Source organism: Taurulus bubalis (assembly GCF_910589615.1).
Source record: "Taurulus bubalis genome assembly, chromosome: 12".
Lineage (NCBI taxonomy): Eukaryota > Metazoa > Chordata > Actinopteri > Perciformes > Cottidae > Taurulus > Taurulus bubalis.
In genome coordinates, this window is record NC_136600.1 from 18,591,840 (window position 1) to 18,613,749 (window position 21,910).

The following is a 21,910-nucleotide window of genomic DNA, read 5'->3' on the forward strand; positions in this document are numbered from 1 at the left end:
TGTTTTTTAATTTTAATTTTGTATTATTACAGGCAATTGGAGTCTTGTGGTAACTCACGGCGAAAACAAAACACTGCATGTGATATGTATTTAAGGTAACTTGCGTGTTAATGCATTTGACTCACGGTCTGGGTTTTCTACTTTTACGCAATCTCCACCGAATGGGCCAGGTGCGTAACAGTCACACACACACGCACACACACACACGCACGCACGCACACTCAGAAGATCCGCGGCCAGATGACGTTGCCATTTGTTCGCGGAAGTGGCTTCTGTCGTGACCGTGGAGGGGGAGGCAGGGGGAGGAGGAAGGAAAGAGAGAGGAAAGAAGAAGTTTACTAATCTCTCATGAAGTTAATCACAACTGCGAGGCGCCTGGCGGACAAAACCATCGACTTTGTGTCCTGATAGATGAAAATAGGCCGAAGTTTGAGCAGCAACAGCTTTGTGGGCAGGAGGGGCAACTCGAGGGAAAGGGAGGAAGAGAGCTGGTAAGTTGCTCGTTAAAGTTCACCACACTTTGTTGGGCATGGTTTGAGCTCTGTTGCGTGCGTGCGCGCGCACGTCAGTGTGCCGCAGTTATTGCACATATGAAGAGTTTGAGGAGATAGTTCGCGTAGCTCGGCGGTGGCTGCAGGGAAGCATTGTTCCGCCCGGTGTAACGTGAAGACGGTGGCGTGGAGCCTGTCGGTGAAGAACATGTTGCTCATGGTCCGACTGCTCTCAGCGCAATTTAGCATAAATGTTTAACTAGTGTTCGTCCTCGCGCTGTCAGTCGAGCTTTCAGGTTTCGTCATCTGAGCTTGAAGTCTCAGGAGTTGCGACACATTGTCGAATAACTGTAGTTAGTTTAAAATAGGCAATGATGAAAAGTCAACTGAGTAGCCTCGAGCTGATGCCTCTCAGTAAATGAAGAGAGGAAAGCTCACTAACGAGCCTTTTGGTTCCTACACAGGAATATCCTCAGATTGAGTCGGAGCTGAAATGATTAATCGATGATAGAAAGTTGATTGGCAATCATTTTTGATAATCAATTAACTGTTTAAAGCCACACATGCCACACACTTGCTGGTTCCATCTTCTCCAATGTCAAGATTTCCTGCTTTTCTTTAAAAATGATAGTCACATTTAATCTTGGACTGCTGATCAGACAAAAAAAAGTGTTTTGAACAAGTCACCTTTTTTGAAATATCCAGATTTTTCTCTATTCTCTAGTTTTATAGAGACAACATGATTGAGCACGTAATTGTCAGATCTATTGATAATGGAAATACTCATGAAAACAAGTCAGTCGAGCTGAATCTATCCAAGTTGCTGTAAATGGTCAGCGAGGTAAGCTACAGGCCTAATAGCCTATCAGTGCACATACACACACATGCACACACACGCACACGCACATGCACGCACACACACATGCACGCACACACACAGATCTGCAAACAAGCACGCAGCAAACTTACAGTTTTGCTCTCTTCCTCCTTTGATGAGCGTGTCCATGGAGACTGATCAGCAAAACACACCTCAGATGTGTTGAAACAAGGTCACTGTAACTCAAAGTTCACCACGAACGAGTGAAGGACAGACAGACTATTATGGAATCGGGCTGGAGGGCATTGGGGATGATTGAGGCGACTGAAAGGAGTGGGCTCAGAGCTCTTATCAGGGTCAGCCACACCGCTCAGACCAGCAGCCCCTGACATGATATTATATGGTGGAAGTTATCTCCGCTGATGAAACGGAGGAGAAGAGAAGGTCCAATCAACAACTGATCTCGAAAAAATGGTAGCTTCAGACCAGACATGTGTCAGGAGCCAGACAAACAAGACACACACACACACACACACACACACACACACACACACACACACACACACACACAGTCCAAGACGCAATCTGTCAGTCAAAGCGAAGCATCTCGGCCACTCTATCACACCGTTGGCACAATCCAAAATCCACTTGATTAAAATTGGATCTGTCCAGTTCTGCTCAAACCGTATCAGTCAGAGGTGAAAGCTTTCGTCCAGAGTGACGGCACAGCGGGACACTTGTGATTGTTACAGCTTCTCTTTGACAGGTGTGTGTGTGTGTGTGTGTGTGTGCGTGCTTATGCACATGGCCATACACCCGCCCTCAGACAAGCACAGTCATTTTTTGTCAGAGGTGAATGTTAGCGCTGATATTAGCCTTGAATTAGTCTTGTGATACTTGGCTATTGATAAAAACACGGTGGTGAGGTACTAAGCTGCTTTAAACATGTCAGGGCTGATGACAGGATGGGTGTGGGTGGGTGTGTGTGGGTGGATGTGTCTGGCTGTATGTTCTGATTGTGTCTGGCTGTGTGTTCTGGAAGCAAGTTGTTGAGTTTGTTTTTGAGGTCGTAGCATGTGGTTGTCCGGCTCTCCCTCTACACAATGGAACGGAGCCTCAGCTGTGCGTCCTCCTGCACTCAGTGTTCTGCACAGTATGTTAACCGCAGTCTGATTTAAATCCTGTCCTGCAATGTTAAAAAGGAGAAATGAGTGTAAATTATGAAGAAAAAGAAAATCAGACCTCAAGTCAATGGTCCTTTTGGATTGGCTGGCTTTGATTGGTTTATAATTGGTTTTGACACACACAGATTATACGTATGAACCAGTAGTGTCATTTAAATTGAAAGTGTCTTGATGTCTGGCGAAGATTGTAATTGTATAGTTCACCTCTCTTTTGCAGATCAGGGCTCCTCCACCCATGTCTAGCCGTAGTTAATGTGTTGGGTGTGAGACTGAAGTTGTACCTCTGCCAAGAACGATCACTTTAGGGTTTGGTCAATATCAGGTCTGGAGCCTTTTTTATTAAAATAAAAATATTTGGAAATCTGGGATACTGCAAGATGTATTTAAATGAGATAACACAATCTAAAAGATGTAAGCAGTGTGTAGGATGGCAAAAACCGAAGAATCCCGCTATTGAATTACTTTCTTTCTGTTTGCAGAACTGGGACTTTTACTTTTTTGCTAGCTTTAGTGTTGCATACAGAAACCGCTTCCCTTCAGTTTTCTTTGAGTTATGTTAATGTTCACCTCAACCTGGTAAAATAAAGCCTGGTTAATAGTTAATGTGGAAGTAGGCTCACACCGGGTCCGGTGCCAATGCAATACCGCAGTGTTGAGGCACGGCATCTCCTTGATCCACTGTGGCTTAGTTTGCTCCTCCTTTGCACTTCGCTTCGGACAGAAATGAGTAAATGTGATGTAAATATACGCAGATTTTTGTAACTATACCAAACATGTACTTTTTTTATATCTTGCTTTGAGCAACATTAATGCCATCCTTCATTTTTTTTTTTGTTTACAAATCAAGCCAAACTTCCTAAACACAACACATTGTAATGTTTTACCACAAGCCGCCGCACGAAAAGTAAAACTTAGGATCAAATTGGCAACGTTATAACTAATCAGAGATAAATGTCAACAAGACCCGATAAAGCATTCCATTCCAACTTTTTGGCACTTGACCAGTTCACTACTCTATGCTATTGACACAATTGTTACTCAGAAAGTGTTTGTGTACAAATGGGAACTTTGGAAACGACACGGTTTATGACAAATAAACCGCAGCCGGGGGGGGAAGTTGTAAGTGGAGGGAGGCAGAGAGTGGCAACAGGAAGAGAATGATGGAAGGAGATAGAGATGTGGGAGTGTGGTTAGAGGCAGTGGAGGAGGAGGGGATGAGGGGGGGGGGTTGGCACGACCCAAAATAGCCAGCTCACATGTTTGCTGTGTGCGTGGTGAGCTATGAAACCAGCAGAAAGGCCTCCTGCTGAATGCCTGTCTAATCTAATGTTCACCCTCACCCCTAATTCTTTAAAATTTAATTGCCATTTTTCTGTCCGTATGTACGTGTGTGTGTGTGTGTGTGTGTGTGTGTGTGTGTGTGTGTGTGTGTGTGTGTGTGTGTGTGTGTGTGTGTGTGTGTGTGTGTGTGTGTTTGCACGTCTTTTCCAATCGGAGGCTCTCTCTTGTCCGTCACGCGTCTCTCCCTCTGTGCTCATCGTCATCATTATTGTTTTTCTTGTCTCCATAATGTGAACTGATGTTGGACAGTGTCTCAGGCTGGCGGTAGTCCAGAAGGGAAAAGGTCAGTGACAACTAGGCCCGTTTACAAATGTCTTTGGCCTAGTGTACCTAAGGGGGTGACTGAGGCGGGTCAAATCAGATTACACTCACACACCCGCGCACACACACACACACACGCACGCACATAGGATAAGACCAGACATGGCCCTGCCTGCAGCGTGTGCATTAGATCCAGATCTCTGTCTAGTCTCTGACTGTATGATCTACTGACTCGCTGCAGCTCCCACAGTTCTTCCATCTCCTGCTCACTGGCTGACTCGCGTTGGACAAGCCGAGACACAACCATCCTACACATGTTTGTCCTTTCAGTTAATTCCTTTCATTCCTCAGTGTGTTTCGACATGCACGCTGGAGTATTGCCTCTCTTCTCTCGCTCCTGTTACTTTCTACCCCTCAATCTCGCGCTCTCCGTCTTACGTCAGCGTTGTGTTTCTGTGTGATAAACCAACGGGGCCGTTTTATATCAAGGAGGTCCCGTGACCCTCTCTCCACGGCTGATTCTGGGAGCAAAGCATGCTGGGAGTCAAGTATTTGCAAGGGCGGCATTGGAGCGTGCTGTGATTGGCTCCTTCAGTTTTTGTGTATACAGTATGCTGATGTGCAGTTTGGTGTTTTTAGGGTTACAGACTCACAGGCAGCCTGTGCTGGCCAATGGAGTACATGGTAAGACATTTAAATGATACGACCTGTTAATCTAAAGCACAGTGTGACGGCCTGGCAAAGGAGTTGCGTCTTCTCCCCACAATATAATGTCAAAAAGAAAGTAAATGAGTTGTTTAGTATTTAGAGATTCATGAGAGGACAGATATAATTACCCTCCCACTTATGTTCGTGAGAGGTTAAATATTGGTGTTTAACTTAATGACATGTAAATTCAAAGCTGCACGATCACAGCAAAAATGCTCTTAATTAGTTATTTCGAATATGACTGCAGTTTTATTATTCATTGTGAAGATATCATGAAATATACTCTTGAGACGTGTATATATATATATATATATATATATATATATATATATATATATATATATATATATTGGAGCTCTGTGTGCTCCATTAAGATTCTCAGCAACAGCAGAAAACGGGCATATAATTCAACAGTTTCTGAACAAAGCACAGTATGGAGTCAAGCACATACAGTATGATGCATTATATTGTTGCACCCCCGTCGATGATTTGAGAAAACAAACCCTTTTTACTCCCCATTTAAAAGTTTTACCCTGCAGCAGTCTGAAATATAAATATGGCTCTTCTTCTACAGTCATGTCCAACTGAAAGCTGAAGTCCCAGTGTATGATCGTGCAGCCGTGTGCATGTAAATGTATTGTGGTTATTAGTTTATGACGGACACTTGGTTAAAACTTCTGCAGTCTTTTACAAGTGTTCTCTAATGTTGCTTCAATTGATTGCATTATACTGCATCAGCTGCAGGATGTACCGAATAAACAATCAGATTTTTGATATATCTTTTACTTACCAAAATATATGAAATTGTTAAATACAACATGATCTTATTTTCAACCATAAGCCATAGTGTGCCATCAAATGCTTCACTAGTTACGGGTCTCTTCATTCTCATACCAGTGTGGCGTACGGTGATGTTACCTCGAATGACACTCTCTGCAGTTCTCTGATTTTTATCCTTAAAACACCCCTGAGTGCACCACTCGACTACATGATGGCGGCGTAGTGGTCAAACGTGGTACTGCAGCGACTGTGTGCCCGGGGTGTCATTTGAGGACTCTTTGCTATCGACTGTGCTGTGTTCCTGTGTCACTCTATGGGTGGTTTCCTCCTCTTTCCGTAGCGCTGCCGTCACATCAGATACGCTTGAATGTCGGGACCTATCAGTGGGATCTCTGCTTTCTGTTTGCTTTAGATTCACTCCGTTGTTGTTGTTGTCGCTGTGCTCGCCTGGTAAGAACCTGTCCTCTTCCCCTAGAGAGCTCTAGCCTTGTAGTAACAACCAGTAGGGAATGTTTATCATGTGAATGACAATCTTTTTCTTTCTTTTAATTTGTCCACTTTCATCAAGGTTATAGAGTGACCTGATGTCACACTCTGCTCAGCCCAGAGGGAGGGTGAACCCTCTTCCTCTGTCTGTCTCCATCCTCCCTCTCCCTCTTTCTCTCTCTTATTCACTCTGTTTCTCAGGTTACCAAACATGAATAAGGGAGGAGACTTGAATAACCCCCCCAACACACACACGCACACACACATCCCCACCCTCCCTCCCTCCCTCCTTCCACATCTCCATCTCCCTTTGGAGTGTGTGCATTAATGTGCAGGAGTGTGCATACACATGTACACTGTTAAATGAGTGAGGCTGCAGAGAAGTGGGGGGAAGGGGATGAAACAGGAAGGAGGTAGGATGGGAGAAAAGGAGGTGGGGAAGGCAGAAGTGTGTGTGTGTGAGAGAGAGACAGAGACAGAGAGAGAGAGAGAGAGAGAGAGAGGCGGTAAGGGAGAAACTGGGAGGCAGCATCACCCACCCAGACTGGGAGGAGGGGAGGACAGACAGCGTGCCCGTCCCTCTAACAGACAGAGGTGAGGAAAGTGGGAATGAGAGACAGACGTGAAGGGAGAAGAGGATCACAATGAAGGAGTGCCATTGTCCATCCTGGCAGCACTGCCATTTCACCATCTGCTGAGAGAGAGAGGGAGGGAGAGAGAGAGAAAGAGAGAGAGAGAGAGAGAGAGAGAGAGAGAGGGAGGAGGGAAGAGAAGAGAAGAGGAGGCAGCCAAACGGAGGAGAGGATAGATGGAGAGGAGCTGCCGGCAGTGACTTTGTGAATTAATCGAGCAGAAGAGAGGATCAGAGGAGAAGCACGTTTTTAAGGGAGTGGACGGACGGAGAGCCAGAAAGAGGAAGGAGAGGACGGATGACCGGACAGTCTGAGGCTGTTTAAACATTAACGTGTTCCCATGTGAACATGGAGCCCAGCTTTAGATGAAGCACCATGGATTATCAACTGTATGCTTTTTAAACCAAAAACGAGAACTATTTATGCTTTGCCATTCATTAAAAAAAAGTCTTATGGAAATTGATTAGACTCACTTTATACCAAACAATTGAAATAACTTTCTTTTGTTTTTTTGTAAATATAGATTCTCTTTGTGACTTCTGATTTTTGTATTCTTTAAGTGCATATTCTGCAGGATGTAAAACAATCCTGATCTTTGTTAAACTGCTGCATAGAATATTCAGGGTTTTCTGCAAGTTTTCTAAACATGGTGTTGTCTTTTAGAAGTAAATGGTGAGTGTAGTTGTTGTTTATACTGTTATTAGAAAAGTGACTATTGTACTTTTTAAATAATATCAGACGTCCAGTTTGACATTCCCTAGTTGGAGTCAGTGCATGCAGCCGTCTTGGGATGTCAACATTGATTGGGTTTTATTGCTGGCGCGCCGCCAGTCAAACTTTGATCATTTCCTGAAACCTATTGATCTTTCTGTTAGTCTTTTAGTTTTTCCTGCAGTTGTCTGAAAAAAAAAAAAAAAACTCTCACGTGGAGCCTTTGATGCAGCAACTAATTGCTGTCATGTGATTTGACAAAGCAGTTATCTCTTTGTCTAAAGATTTCTGCAGTTGTCAGGACTTCTCCGTGTTTATCCTCCGCAGGCATCTCTTTTTAATGTCTGTTGCCATAGCAACGGGCAGCAGCTGCAGACGGAACAAGATGTAAAGTCCTTTTTTTCCCCTTGTCTTTTAAAACCGGTGCTGTTCCATTAGGTAACTGTATATATTTAGTAGATAATAAGCGGTAGACTTGTTAAGTCCATAATTGTGTGCAGTTTTTAGACTTTCTCCTTGAGACAGGGTTGCTCTTTTCTTTACTAGACGGTCTTTGTCTATGCGGAGCTCGGCAGACTCTGAGATTCAGGGTTGTTTCAGGTCACCTGTCTCCCCCCTCCCCATTCTGTGTAGTCTTGTGTGAGGCGGCGCAGCCTCGCTTGTCCTCATCTCACCTTTTGTCACTGGCAACTACCATCTTCATCAGTCAAGCTGATGTGCCATTATCAGGAACGACTGGATAAATTAGATTATCGTACTGGTTTCACCTGTACCCATCACTCTGTTCTGCTAGAGGTGCTACGTTTGGGACAGTCTGTTCCTTTTACCGTCTGTGTGTGGATTTCTCCTCATGTCGAGGGTCATTTCCTCTGCAGTCCCCTGACCTACACTGTGTTCTGTGCACTAACGCATCCTCGGGCAGGGAGAGGGTTAACTCTTCACAAAGAGCATTTCAGCCCCCATGTGTATGAGAACACACCTGGATATTCCTCTCTGATGTCCATTTCTGTTGGATCTTTTGCCTTTAAAAAAAATTCTAATTCCTTCTCAAGACTAGTTTCTGGTTTTATTAGCGGTGTGACTGTTTTGTTTGTTCTACATGCTCTTTGATTGTCCAAATACCGGGTGTCTTTTGTGACTTTTCCAGCCATACTTCTTTCCAGCTTTCTGGAGATCATCCCAGCCTGTCTGGCAGCATGTGAGTATGACTGGATCCTCCATGGTGCTTTTTGGCCAAGACCAGATGGATGACTAGCTAGAATTGCTAGACAAGTCCCTCTGTGGTGCTAGACTGGTGGAGGCGACTGTTCCTTTTTCATGCGTCCAGCGCCCACTACAAGCTGGTTTTCTGTACTTCAGACAGGGTTATGTTCTAAAATGTTAGTGTGCGGGGAAAAATCAACCTCCTCGCTCTGCGTCACTGAAACTTCGGTGCCAAATTTACAACGTTGTGTAAGCGGTCGAGGAAAGGTGTGTGTAAACCTGGCTCTCCTGTGAGGGAGTAAAGGTCAAGAGATTGTAAATAAGACGAGTGCTTAAACGGCACTGAGGTGTCGGCCTCGGTGCTCGCTCCAGGACTGTAGGTGTAGCCTTGCCTCCTACTGAGGTCAAACGGTTGCAGACGGTTGTTGTGCTACGTTGGGACTGTTACTGTCAACAGACTGTTGTTTGCCTTCTAGGCCGGACTATGCAGAATATGAGATGTTATGCGGTGTCTGTTGAGTAGTTTGTAATAGAACTGAGAGCTAACCTGCTGCTTGATAAGCCCTGCCTTACATGAGGAAGGAAGCGGTTCCAAAGTATAACACTTGGCTTGGTCATATCACATGGCGCTGTGTCAACGCTCTTCTCTCAGGTATTTCAACCAGGCAGTAAACGCGCAACGGCGTGAGAAGAGAGGTGCATAGAGAGATCAGCATAACAACAAAGTGCAGTTTTATTTGAGCCTTTCCAGCTGGGTGAGTGAGTTCACGTTCAACTCTGAGCATCCAGCACCGTTCAGGGAACCCTAGGTTGGGAGTTCAAAACCGACAAATCAGGTCTCATTACCATCACAACAAGCCCACCGGTAGTCGTCATCAGCCAATGACCTACATTCTCCGGTGTTGCATCACTACTGTGCTACTACAGTGTGTGTCATTGTACCAGACACGGACAACATCTCAGACTCAACCTATCACTACCTAATGGTGCTCTAGAAAGAAAAAAACAATATCTTAACCGAGGTGGCCAGTTTGAGGAAACGCACTTGAACCTCGCTTGTTTTAGCCATATCAGGAACTTCTGTCAGGAACGGGCCCAACACTGCCGGCCCAGTCTTAAGTACTAACTATTTGTCTTTCTGATTTCTACTGGTGTCTATATAGGTGACCATGCCTAGGCTGTAGCCATCCTTTAACGTGAGGGAGGCAGACAGACAGGGATCCCCGTTAATACATTAGACAGGGAGTGTTAAACAGGACAGCCTGGAGAACGGGCGGGCACACGAGGGAGGGGGGGAGGGAGAGATCATCTGGAAGAGGAGAGAGGAAGTGGTGGCGCGGGAGAGGGCGGAGGCGTTGGAGAGACAGAGATTGTCAGAGTACATTGTGTGGAGGAAGAGAGAGGGCTTCCAGGAGAAGAGAGGAGACCGAGACAAGGGAGGAAAGAGTGCAGAGAAAGTACCAGAAGTGATCTGGAAGAGGAGAGAAGACGAGGAAGAAGGAGACGCCGGGACGGCGAGAGCCATTCAGAGAGGACATGAAATCATTTGGAGGAAGAGAGAGAGGGAGTGAAAGATTTGAGAAGATAGGTGTTAAAGAAAGTGTGCTGCGTTGGATACGAGCCATACATCAGTAAGCCTCTCTTCTTTAGCAGTTCTGAGCTTCATTGAACTCTGCAGGTGCTCACTGTAGTATTGAGCAATTGTGTGTGTGTGTGTGTTGCTGCCGTGTTTGTGCGTGCAGCCCCCTTGCGATCCCCTCATTGGCCGCTAATAGGATTTTTATGGGCACACGTCAAGACGGATAGAGCTGCCCAGGGGAGCCGCTTCACACATGCACACATTTGCGCACACACATACACGGATAATCTGAGAAGCATTGTGGGCAGGGACGGTTTAGACTTCCTCACACACATGTAAACACATCACGTACAAGAGCGCACCCCTCAGTGCAGTGAGACACATGCGAGGGGGGGTGGAGGCGTTGAGAGACAATCACTTGTGTTGATTCTCCATGGTGCTGTCGACAGCTGGATAACTGGCCCTTACTATTAAGTTGGGACAAGAAACTCCCAGATATTGTTTTACATTATGGCAAAATTAACACTTTGTTGAGAGCTAAAAACACCATTTCATCATCAGTCCCTGGGAACACAATGAACAGTAATGCTGATTTTTAAAAAGTGAACTGAGGACAACATGATCGGCCCTGGTGCACTAAAACAAAACTTTGTTCATCTGCATTCTACCATTACCTGGGAGACCCCACTTTCCCTCTGCGCCTTTCCTCATCCTGCTTTCATTGTGAACGAAGCCGCTTTTAAAGCAGTTTGGTTTTGGCCGCCTGGTAATGAGTGGAGGACAGACAACCAGACAGATGGATGCAGCTCTTACACTGAGGGAGACAGACAGATGGCTGTGTGTCCTTTTTAGAGAAAAACCTTGAATACTGAGACAAAGAGACTTTGATTGAATCACTAGAGCCCGTGTGGACTTGTGCGGATATTAAAAAAAAAAACGGACACTGCAGATTCATTATGGAGCTTGTCCCAAAAACCAAGTACACCCATTTTCGGAGTGAGTCGCTGAGCTCAACTGATGACACAAACTCCAATCCATCACCGTTCCCTCCTTCCAGTCCTGCTACGCCGCTCACTCCCTCCCCTGGTTTACCTTCTTCTCTCTCCTCCTCGTCTCTCACTCCGATCTTGCCCCCCTCTTCTCCCCGCCCGGCTGAGAACAGCCCCACCACCCTCTGCTCCTTCTTCCCCAGGATGGGATCCCTTCGCCTGGGTGTCTCTGCCACTCTTCTCCCAGGACTCAAGGCCTCCAGCAGGCCGCAGCAGCCCAACACTCCTGTTGAGTTCTCTGGCGACAACCGGAGCAGCTCCAGCTCCTCCCCTCCACTTCATCACCCAGTTCCCCCTTTAACCGCTCCTTCTCCCCCTCCCCGACCTCCTCTGCAGGACATGAACCGGCTGGGTGGGGCGTCCAGGAAGGCCCGGGCGGAAGGGGCGTCCAGGAAGGCCCGGGTGGAAGGAGGGCAGCTGGGAGGAGATGAGTGGACGCGCCATGGCTCCTTTGTCAACAAGCCCACCCGCGGCTGGCTGCACTCCGACGGTGTGGTCAGCACCACCGGCGTTTCCTACAGTGTCCGCGTAAGTGATTGGCACGCTCTCTCACTAAGCCCCCTTACTAATATACATAATTACACATCCTTCTTTCCAGACAATTTCTTTGCATATATACACCCTCCTCTCACATTTTTAGAAACCGACGCAGAAATGCATACAGAACAGTCTTTGCTTTCTTCCTCTGTTGTGTTCCATCTGTCCAATGGAGTGGGATGCAGGAAATGTCTGACTCTAATGTGTCGCCTTCCTGTTTCCTGTGCAGTACATGGGTTGCGTGGAGGTGCTGCAGTCAATGCGAGCGCTGGACTTCAACACCAGGACTCAGGTCACCAGGTGAGATTGCACACAGCTCATCTGTTGCTGGCTTGCCATTTCTCTCATGTGATCTTGAGTTTTGCACGTGGGGGCGAGACGATAGAAGTGTGCTCAGACTTAGAGAAACAGCACTCACCTCTTTTATATTTTTGTCTGCTTACCTTGCTTTCTGTCCCGCTGCTGCTCTCTTTTCCTCGCTTGCTTGTTTCTCCCGTGTGTGTCTGTGTGTGTCTGTGTCTGTGTCTGTGTGTGTGTGTGTGTGTGTGTGTGTGTGTTTGTGTGTGCCTGCAGCTCTCGCAGCCCCTAAATTAGAATGTTCTGGAATCCTGGTGGTTTTCTTCTGGTTTCCGTAGGGATGTTTGTCTCCATGGCAAAAACGAGCACAGTTTAGGGACGATAAATTCAATCACCCACCGCCAGATCCTATTTAATCCAAATAATTGTGATTCGGGGAAGGTGTGCTTAATGGCATGCTATTGTAACACTTGTATGTTGTCAATGTTTCAGGGAGGCGATCTCTGTGGTGTGCGAGGCCGTGCCCGGAGCCAAAGGAGCCCAGCGCAGGAGAAAGGTACACGGCATGTACACACACACCCACACCCCCTTACAGGCCATTATTTATTTATATGGCTTAAGTGGGGCAGCAGTGGGAAGGGTTCTCTGGATAAGAGCTAGATTTAGCTTGATTGTCCACTCTGTGGTCAGTTTGGCTATTCACACACACACACACACACACACATTCTTGATTTAGGATGATTGTACACTTCTGCGGTTAGTGGGCTACTCGCAGGTAATTACCAATCACTCTCTGGTCTCCCTTTTCCCGCCCTCCTGTCACAAGGGAGGCTGGAGAGGTGGAGTAGTAGTATGTGAGGAGCCTTTGTCAGGCCAACGAGACATTACAGACAAGCAGACACAGCCGACAGTCTGCATGTGTTCAGACTGCATGTATCTGTGCACAGTATTCCTGTAAAACTAAAAACATCCACGCAAGCGGTCCATAAAACAGGTGCCTAAATCCAGCGGCCTGTTGCCGTAGTGGGATCCGACCAAGGAATGTCTGGCGCCCCAGACAAAACACAGTTAAAGGATGTAAACTAGAATAGCTAAAAGCAGTCTCTCTGGTTTGGTTGGACTGAGGTCAATGCGTCTGAGCATGGGCATCTTGCCCTGATGCTGTGGTTCTCACAGCGTACGGCAAATATTCTGGAGCAGATATGGATGAGAGCCATGAGAACAGGAGGAGGATTGGGATAAACGGGCTGGCACAATAGTGCTTGCGTGGTCTGTGTGATGCTCTTGGCCCAGCCTACAGTATGTGAACTGTCCTGTCTGCTCTCCATTGGTCACAGTTGGCCTTGGAGACGGGATCACTTTCACAATTGCAGCTGTTCTTCCACTCCCACACACACAGGCCTGTCCACACATACGCCCCCAGGCTCATGCACATGCAGGGAGGACCCAACGGATTATTGTGCCTCGTTAAAGTAAAAAAAAAGAAAAGAAAAAAACCTGCTGTTTTCTGTTTGTGCACCTTGTTTGTTTTTTACTCATGGACCGCATCCTTGCCCTTCTCAGCCGTCCTCTCGCTGTATGACATCCATCCTGGGGAAGAGTAACCTGCAGTTTGCCGGCATGACAATCAGCCTCACCATCTCAACCAGCAGCCTCAACCTGCTGGCCGCCGACTGCAAACAGGTAAGATTGAAGTTTTGTGTGAATCTTTCCTCAAAAGCTCTGTCGGTGAGGTAGATCTGTCCCTGATCGCCAGAGAGTTGACTGAGAGTTGACTGAGTCAAAGATGCATCTGACTGTTCGAGCCCTGTTGCAGCCAGAGGTGTGTTTAGTATCCAGAGCGCACTTTGGCTGTGCAGTTTACTGAAGCAGAGTACACTTGAGGATCTCTCTGCTTGAGGGATTTCATGAGGATTTAAGGATTATACAGACTTAGTTTTTTTAAAGGTCAACTTCAGAATGGGATTTTTCTTTTTTAATTTATTTTTATCATCATGTTATTGTAATTTTAAAAGTGTTTTGATTATTTGTCCTTCCAAGCTTGTGTTGGCTGTGTTAACTGCATTGATATTGTTCGTTATCATTATATCCACTGACCTCTATTACCTGCCCAGGGTTATTTTTATAATAATTTCCAAGGATATGTTTTAAAAGATGCATGTAAATTATTCCTACTGCTTTTCACGCTCTAATTAATTATATAATGAGATTTTAGTTAACTAAGGTTGGACCTAAATGATGTAAAAATGTTGTATAATACATTATTAAGAAATGATTTGTATACACTATATATTTTTACTCGACATTTCTAAAATAAGACACAACCTAACTCAAAGTATCATCTTTGTGCACTGTGTGTTGTGACCTTTTTGGTGATACTGAGAAACATGTAGAGCTTCTCCACTTTGTTTCCCTCATTTATTCTGGATGCAGCACAGATCTCTCTGAGCCACCGTCTCTCCTCCTGCATCGCCACGGGGCGGGATGTGATCCTCCATCTATGACTTAATAGCTGCTGAAAGATGTTTATTTCTTCGGGGAGATGGCAGTGCACACACGTAGCACAAAGAAACATCCCATGCACATATATCCATTCACAACTATAGCCACGGATATGGACCACACATTATGCGAGGCGCATTAGCTAGTGTTGATGTTGTTATTGATCCAACATGGGCGGTTATTGCAGACTGTTAAAAAGGTGTTCCATCCCCTGTCCACTATCTCTGCTGCAGTTGATGCCTCTCAATGGAGGGAAAAAGCACTTTTCTCAGTAATGATTCCACATTTGTCTCTCCATCCACATGCTTTCATCTCACTTCCCACATACTTCATGTCACCCACGTGCTCTCCTTCTGTCTCTCCTACCTCTCTCTCTCTCTCTCTCTTTCTTTTTCTCCACAGATAATCGCCAATCATCACATGCAGTCCATCTCCTTCGCCTCTGGAGGAGACCCAGTGAGTCACTCTCTCAGCTCAATCTCACTCTGGCCTTTTTCCATCTTTCTTCAGCCTGCATATCCTTCCTTCCTGTCTTCTGTCATTGTCTATTCCTATGAATGCCACTCACTCCATTACTGTCTCGCTGGTCTGCGGTCTTTCTCTTCCAAGCTTGATCTTGTTACTTCCTGTCACTTCTTTCAGCTGAACGTTTGGTTAGCTTCTGTTATGACTTCCAGACTACAGCTTTTGCTTTATCTTTTTCTTCTTGTTCTTTTTTCAACTTTTCTATCCTAAACCTGCCCTTCACTTTGTCTTCCAATCAATGTTCCCTCCTCCCCTGACTGTCTTACCCTGTCTCCCTCAGGATACAGCCGAGTACGTAGCATATGTGGCCAAAGACCCAGTCAACCAGAGAGGTGAGAAGGAACAGCAAAATGACACCTTCACTCAAGCAGCCTCTGGAAAAATACACACGTTATACTACATACTAAAGTGATCGAATTGAGTAGAACTCTGACCAAGTTGCTTCAGTATGTACAAATGTTCTCTCTACATTCTGTCTCATTGGATGGTGATACAGATGTTGAGACTGCACTTTCAGCAATTACTTTAATTAATTAATTAAATAGATGATATGGCTCTATTTATTTCTCACTTTTATTTTACACGCATCCCACTGGAGACATTAGACTCAGTGTGCAGAGTGAAAGAAGTAAACGGTACATTTACCACCAAATAGGCATAGCAAGTACCATGACTGTTTTAATTGTTTGGCACAATCCGCTTTATTATTGTTTAAGTGCTAAATATATTAACACGGGACTTGATTTTCCATGCAATGATGGATAAATACAAGGAACAAAAACACAGTTCTCAGTTCCGCGTCGCAGATCTCAGGAGCAACAAAAAGACAACTATTGAAAATAATTATTTCATGTGCATTAAAGTTCTACAAACACACAATACCGCTTGAAACATTCCTCATGTTTTCTATGTCATTTATTTGAAGAAATGACTGCCAATGTGTCCTCGAGCAAGGCACACGTACAGGAAGATACTGTTGCTGAAAATGCTCAAGCGTACAGAATTGGATACTTTGCCTGCAGCTTGACAAACACAGAGTACATATTTCATTCAAATGCATGTTGCTGCAGCTTCCTTATTAGTCATTTGTCCCTCCTCTTCTTCAGCGTGTCATATCCTGGAGTGTTCAGAGGGTTTAGCCCAGGAAGTCATCAGCACCATCGGTCAGGCCTTTGAACTGCGTTTCAAACAGTACCTAAAGAACCCTCCTAAGCTGGTCACACCTCATGACAGGTAAATGGGAGAAATGTCCCTCGCATGAGTCCAAAATGTGAGCTTGTGTTTGTATTCCGTCACCCATAATCTGTATCCGTCTGTTTTCTATCAGAATGGCTCCGTTTGACGGCTCTGCATGGGAGGAAGAAGATGATGAGGCTGCTCCACCTCCTGACGTCCCTTACTATAATAATTTCCCTGGAAAACAGCCTCCCCCTGGTGGAGTGATTGACATGAGGACCCGTCCAGGTGCCACACTGGTGAGAAAATAAACATAAACACTACTGCAGAAAAAGTATCAGACTTGCCTAGCTCTGAGCCTAGGACATTAAAAGGCAATAGCAGTTGCTTGGTTTGTGATAGATAAATCATCATTTAACCTTTTGTAACCCTTTTAATAGGAATCTATTTATGTACGGACACAAGAGTATGCCCACATGTGCCTGTGACTCATTATTTGTTTATATGCCTCTGTGTTCGCAGCCTTATGGACAGCAAGGCCAGAATGACATTCACAAGCAGCCTCTACCGCCTCTACCAGGTGAGTCTCTCTCTCTCTCTCTCTCTCTCTGTCTGCATCTCTCTCTGTCATTCACTTTCGATCAGGAGAAGATTGTCAGCCAGGCACAATTGGGACATAATTCAGTCACACTCTTGTGTCTTTGGTGCTCTGTTTTATCTTATTGTGTCTCATATGGCCATTTAATATGCATGGCTGATGAGGAAATGTGTCAAGGTCACTGGTCTTGTTTCTGTGTTTTTCTTTCTTCTACTAGTGGGTGCCAAAGAAGGCGGACGGGAACTGTTTGATGACCCTTCATACGTCAATGTGGACAAACCCCGCCCCCCAGTTGCAGCTAATGGAAATGCTCACAGAGATGCTTTTGACATGAGTAAGTGCTTCACCCAGTATACCCATATTGTGTTGGGAATATTATACCAGCTTTAGAAATCAATTTGAAATGGACTGCTGTCTCAACTCACGGAACAGTGTAGGTAGAGAAAATAATTGGAAAAGGTGATAACAGCAAATGACAAGATGTGTACATTGTAATAAAAATGACCAGAATTACTAGTAACACAAACATGCAATAGTTTTACCATGTGGACAGTTCTAAGGGTTAATTATTGACTAAGGAGAGGAGCAGAGTAGTGTGTACTGCTAATTGAAGAGTGGAGACTGCCACAAATGGCGTCTTGGAGGAAGATAAGGGAATTAGAATGCCTTTGTCCATTACAGGGCCAATTTTTGTAACATGATTGGTTGACTGCATAAAGCTTTTCACATTAAAGACACAGTCCACTATCAGTGTTTAGCATGCAACTGTCAAACTGTGTGGTTCGCTTGGACAAGGTCCAGTCATTTTGATTCTAAATGGAAAGAAGACCATTTTTCCGAAATAGCCATACACACAAGGTTTTCTAAAGAGAAATTAAATAATTCAAATGTATGTGTATTTATTTTGTTCAAGAGCCATTTGACGATGCCCTGGGAGTCTCTGGGCACGGTGGCCCAAGCTCATCGACAACAGCGCCCCCTCTGGTGCAGCAGCTGCAGTGCGAGGCCTGGTTCCACGGCAGCTTAAGTCGCAGGGAAGCGGAGAGGCTGCTGACCCGCGATGGAGACTTTCTGGTTCGAGAGTCTGGGACCACGCCCGGACAGTATGTCCTCACGGGACAGCAGGGGGGTCAGCCCAAACACCTGCTACTAGTCGACCCAGAAGGAGTGGTGAGTCAGGGGAGGGAGTAGGAGTTCATAAGGGCAAGAGAGATTACAAAGGGGAGGGAGAGGCAGGAATGGTCAGGGGCCATTTTGTAAGTGTTTTCTTAACATGTAGATGTACAGGTTTGTATGTAAACCTGTCTTTTTAATACTTTTTTGTTCTTTTTTTCTTTTAGGTTCGTACAAAAGACCATCGGTTTGAAAGTGTGAGTCACCTGATCAGCTACCACATGGACAACAGACTCCCCATCGTCTCAGCCGGTAGCGAAGTGTGTCTGCAACAGCCAGTAGAGCGCAGAGCCTGACGACACACACACACTCATGAATTTACTCCACCAAATATACACATGCTCCGGCAGCAATTCATCACAAGACAAACACACTTTCATATGCTACAATACCCACTTCAACGCTACACTTAACACACACTTAAAATAGTACATATGCACACACCATTGCAAAGAATGCCAAAAAAACGAAAACAAATCACCAGTTTCTCTGTAAAATCACTCACTTGCTGCTGTTGCTACATACTCCTGTCCTTTCTGAAAGCCAAACTGTGACCTGCAGTCTTCGACACCCAACAACTATCAGGCGCATCACTCCACAAACGGAAAAGCACTGCTGCAATTTCTCAACAGCCTACTGTGAACCAGGGAGGAACCCGTTGCTAATTTCAGAACGGGAAGAAAACAAATGCAATCTTTTTTCTTTTCTTTTTTTAAGGAAAAAAACTCATCTTTACATGCGATAATGAAAAAAAAAAAAGACGGAACACTTTATTAATACATGGAATCTTGTACAAAAAAAAAATAGTGGAACTGAAACGTGAAGAAAAGAGCATAAATGGGACAACAAATGAGATTTGCATTGCTTTTAAGCATTTGTTGTTTCATACAAGGGAAATGATTTCCCTCTTCAGACTGTTGCTGGAGCATGTCAGGAAAAACACAAACTGGATGGTAATGTTTCAGAAACAAACCCAGGCTCAAGCATGAATTCTCCCCTCAAGTGTCACTGAAGCACTTCAGCAGTAAACCTGACTTTGAGAAGAAAGAAAAAAATGAATATGCATTAAGGAGTTTGCTTCCAATCTAATCAGGAGGGCCACCCTCCTCCCAACGACTCTCCTTCTAAGGACTTTGAACTTTGATCCCCGGAATGATACCTGGTGATGATGAAAGCCTGTATACACAACTAGGGGGACTGCTATACCAATGACCATGTTCTCTTTTTATTTCCATCTGTTATCTTGGGACTCATTACTTGTTGGACATTCTGAGTTGAGGAGGACCTAAACAGCTGTATCCCTAATCCCGCTGTAAACACAGATCCAACACACACCCGGTCTGCACCACCTGTCATGCCAAAGAACATGACCTCGGTCGCAAACAGCAGAGAAAGCCATGACAATTATTAGCAGTTGTCGGTCTTGTGTGCTAACAGCATTGGGAGCAAGTTTAGATTTAGAAAGCAAATTAAAATGAGCAAAGTAAATTGTGCGGCGATGTCACCCACGAACGCAAGAACTACATTACGAAGAGCATCACTTTGAGCTGTTGCTTTTCATTGACTCCTTCGAATGTGTTTGCACTGACAATCTAATGGGTTATATCTTTACAGAGGATTCTGACTGAAAGGAGAGTAGTTAAAGAGGGGCCCCTTTAAACGTTGGCTAATGAGAAACGTTGAACAGTCTAAGAAATGAATTTCATAGATGCAAATGATGCAAATTATGTCATTGTAACGGTTAGGTAATTTTGTATATTGTGATGTTGCTTCATTTTATAATCACAAGAGGGAATAGTGTCCTCTTTAAAAAAAAAAAAAAAAAATGAAGTGGTTTGGGGGAGCATTGCTAATGTTAAGCCAAATGTTGTTGATGCTGTTTTCACAATTTGTTGAGGGGGAGGGGGAGAAGTTCACGCTATTGTTTTCTCCTTTCCTCTTCCTCCGCCCTCAGTTCATGATGTTTTTTTTATATCTTTGTAATCGTGCCTTGTTTCTTCAATGCAGTCACGTCACTTCAATGCAGTCACCTTATGTACTTAATTCAAATGTAGTGGACTACAGGAGAATCTTACACACACCTCTCAATTAAACAAAGACTGCAAAAATGACACTCTAATAAACACGCAAACCGATCCAGTGATGGCAATCTCCTCTGATGCACATTTTTGCATACAGCTTATAGTCACAGATACTTGATGTCACCATCGGGGTGGGGGTTTTTTCCTGAGCATCTGTAAATAACATCCACTTTTGACTGGTTAGCTTAGTATTGGATCATTGTTCTCATCGTTGTAGCTTTAACGCCATATTTGATAAGTAACACAGACGCCACAGCACTGAGGTAGATCTTCTTAAAGACCGTTAGGCTTGTCAAAGAGATTCAGGCCAAACTCTTGAAATATGAGAAGGAATCTTTTTAGTGTCAACTCGCCCTCAGACCCTGAACCGAGCTCACATTTAATCTAACATGCACACAAACACACATATACTACTGCTGGGTCAGTCAGGCACTCTGCCTGTTCAGGTGCTTGTAGGAAAACCAGAGCTTTACGATCTGCCATTAGAGAGAACGAGTGTGTGAGATACACACCTACCTGCCCCTCTGCATCATTAGTGAACCGGTCTTGTGCTATCATTGCTCATCACAGATGCCTTTGGTTGCATGAAAATCCTTTGAAAAAATGTGTTGTTTGTCGTTGGTGATGGTGATAGTGTTGATGATGTTGTTGTACTTTTTAATTTGTGAAAGCCAAAGGTTACTTTCAAATAGCGTGCACAGATATTGATTTTTACTTGATGTTTCTGTTTTAATACTTTTTGTTTTGTTTATAGGGAAACATTTCTGTTTACACCTGTATCTGAAAATATAGATTGCATATATAAATACGTATATCATCTGTCTTTGTGAGTTTGGCTTTTGATATGAGTAACTGTGTGTTTAGCCTGAGTGTTTATCACTTTGTTGGAATGGCTTCTTTTTTTTAAAATCCCTTTCATTTTTCTATCAAAGCACACCAAAAAACTCTGGAAAATGAAACAACAAAGCTCACACTGCTAGAAGGTATGATGGCTTGTCATACTGTCCTGAACAAAGAGAGGGATGTGGTGGGAGTTGTGTTGGAGTGACTAGAACTCTCTGGTTTGTGAACAGGTGAGCCTGATTCAGGGAATATAGGGGCCTAGGAGAGTCTGTGTGTGGGGTACTATTCAACAGAGAGGAACAGTCCACAGCAAAGGTAAACAAGGCCTTTAATCAATCAGCAGATGTTTGAAAGCAGGGAACAGTCAAGAAAAAACAGGATGTGAATGGAGGCTGCCAAGGTTTGTTTAGGAGGTTATAAGTAGAGGATCTAGCTGTGCCAGGAATACGAAACAGACCTCAGCTGTTGCACTGGACCAGGCGGATCCCATTTGTCAGAGCTCACCTTCTATTTCTTCTCATCGACTGACCTCCTTGTTGCCTCTGCCTCTTCTTCCTCATGCATCCCCAGCGTCCTCTTCCTCAGGCCATGCCCTCCTCCTCATCCTCTCTGGGACAGCACCTGAGGGACATGGCCATGGGTCTGGGGAGAGGCAAGAACGTCCTTGGAGGAAACGTCGCATATGGTTTCATCCAGTCAGTTAAGGAATGCCTCTACTTCCTCCTCTGCTGCTGGTGCATTAAAGAGATCCTGGACTGAAAGACTGAAAGAGAGTAGATCGAGTGGTCAAACATTGATTTTCTCTTTTTCTCCGTTGGCTCCTATAGTGTAATTTCAACCAGCTTTTATTTCATTGGGAATGAAGTGTTTGATCAGCGGTGCTGGCAAAGCATTGGCAAGTATGAGTCTCGTATGACAACAAACCACTTGAGCACT

The 21,910-nt window shown here is 44.8% G+C and overlaps 2 protein-coding genes across 3 annotated transcripts; both read left to right on the forward strand.

Annotated features, from left to right (window-relative positions):
- Positions 1-463: 463 nt before the first annotated feature.
- shc1 (SHC (Src homology 2 domain containing) transforming protein 1) lies at positions 464-20,954 on the forward strand (the record flags this gene model as incomplete). 2 transcript variants are annotated; one of them, XM_079227652.1, is made up of 13 exons in its annotated part: positions 464-491; positions 11,579-11,770; positions 12,009-12,079; positions 12,569-12,632; positions 13,640-13,759; positions 14,981-15,034; positions 15,384-15,435; positions 16,210-16,336; positions 16,431-16,578; positions 16,802-16,859; positions 17,095-17,211; positions 17,791-18,047; positions 18,218-20,954. In XM_079227652.1, the coding sequence occupies 12 exons, from the start codon at positions 11,582-11,584 to the stop codon at positions 18,344-18,346; spliced, it is 1,386 nt and encodes a 461-aa protein (XP_079083778.1). In that variant the 3' UTR covers positions 18,347-20,954. The 2 variants fall into 2 exon arrangements, with proteins under 2 accessions (XP_079083778.1, XP_079083777.1); XM_079227651.1 differs by lacking the exon at positions 464-491 and having other exon boundaries at positions 11,150-11,770.
- Positions 20,955-21,532: 578 nt separating this feature from the next.
- lenep (lens epithelial protein) lies at positions 21,533-21,733 on the forward strand (the record flags this gene model as incomplete). The annotated part of the gene is made up of 1 exon (XM_079227017.1): positions 21,533-21,733. The coding sequence occupies one exon, from the start codon at positions 21,533-21,535 to the stop codon at positions 21,731-21,733; it is 201 nt and encodes a 66-aa protein (XP_079083143.1).
- Positions 21,734-21,910: the final 177 nt, after the last annotated feature.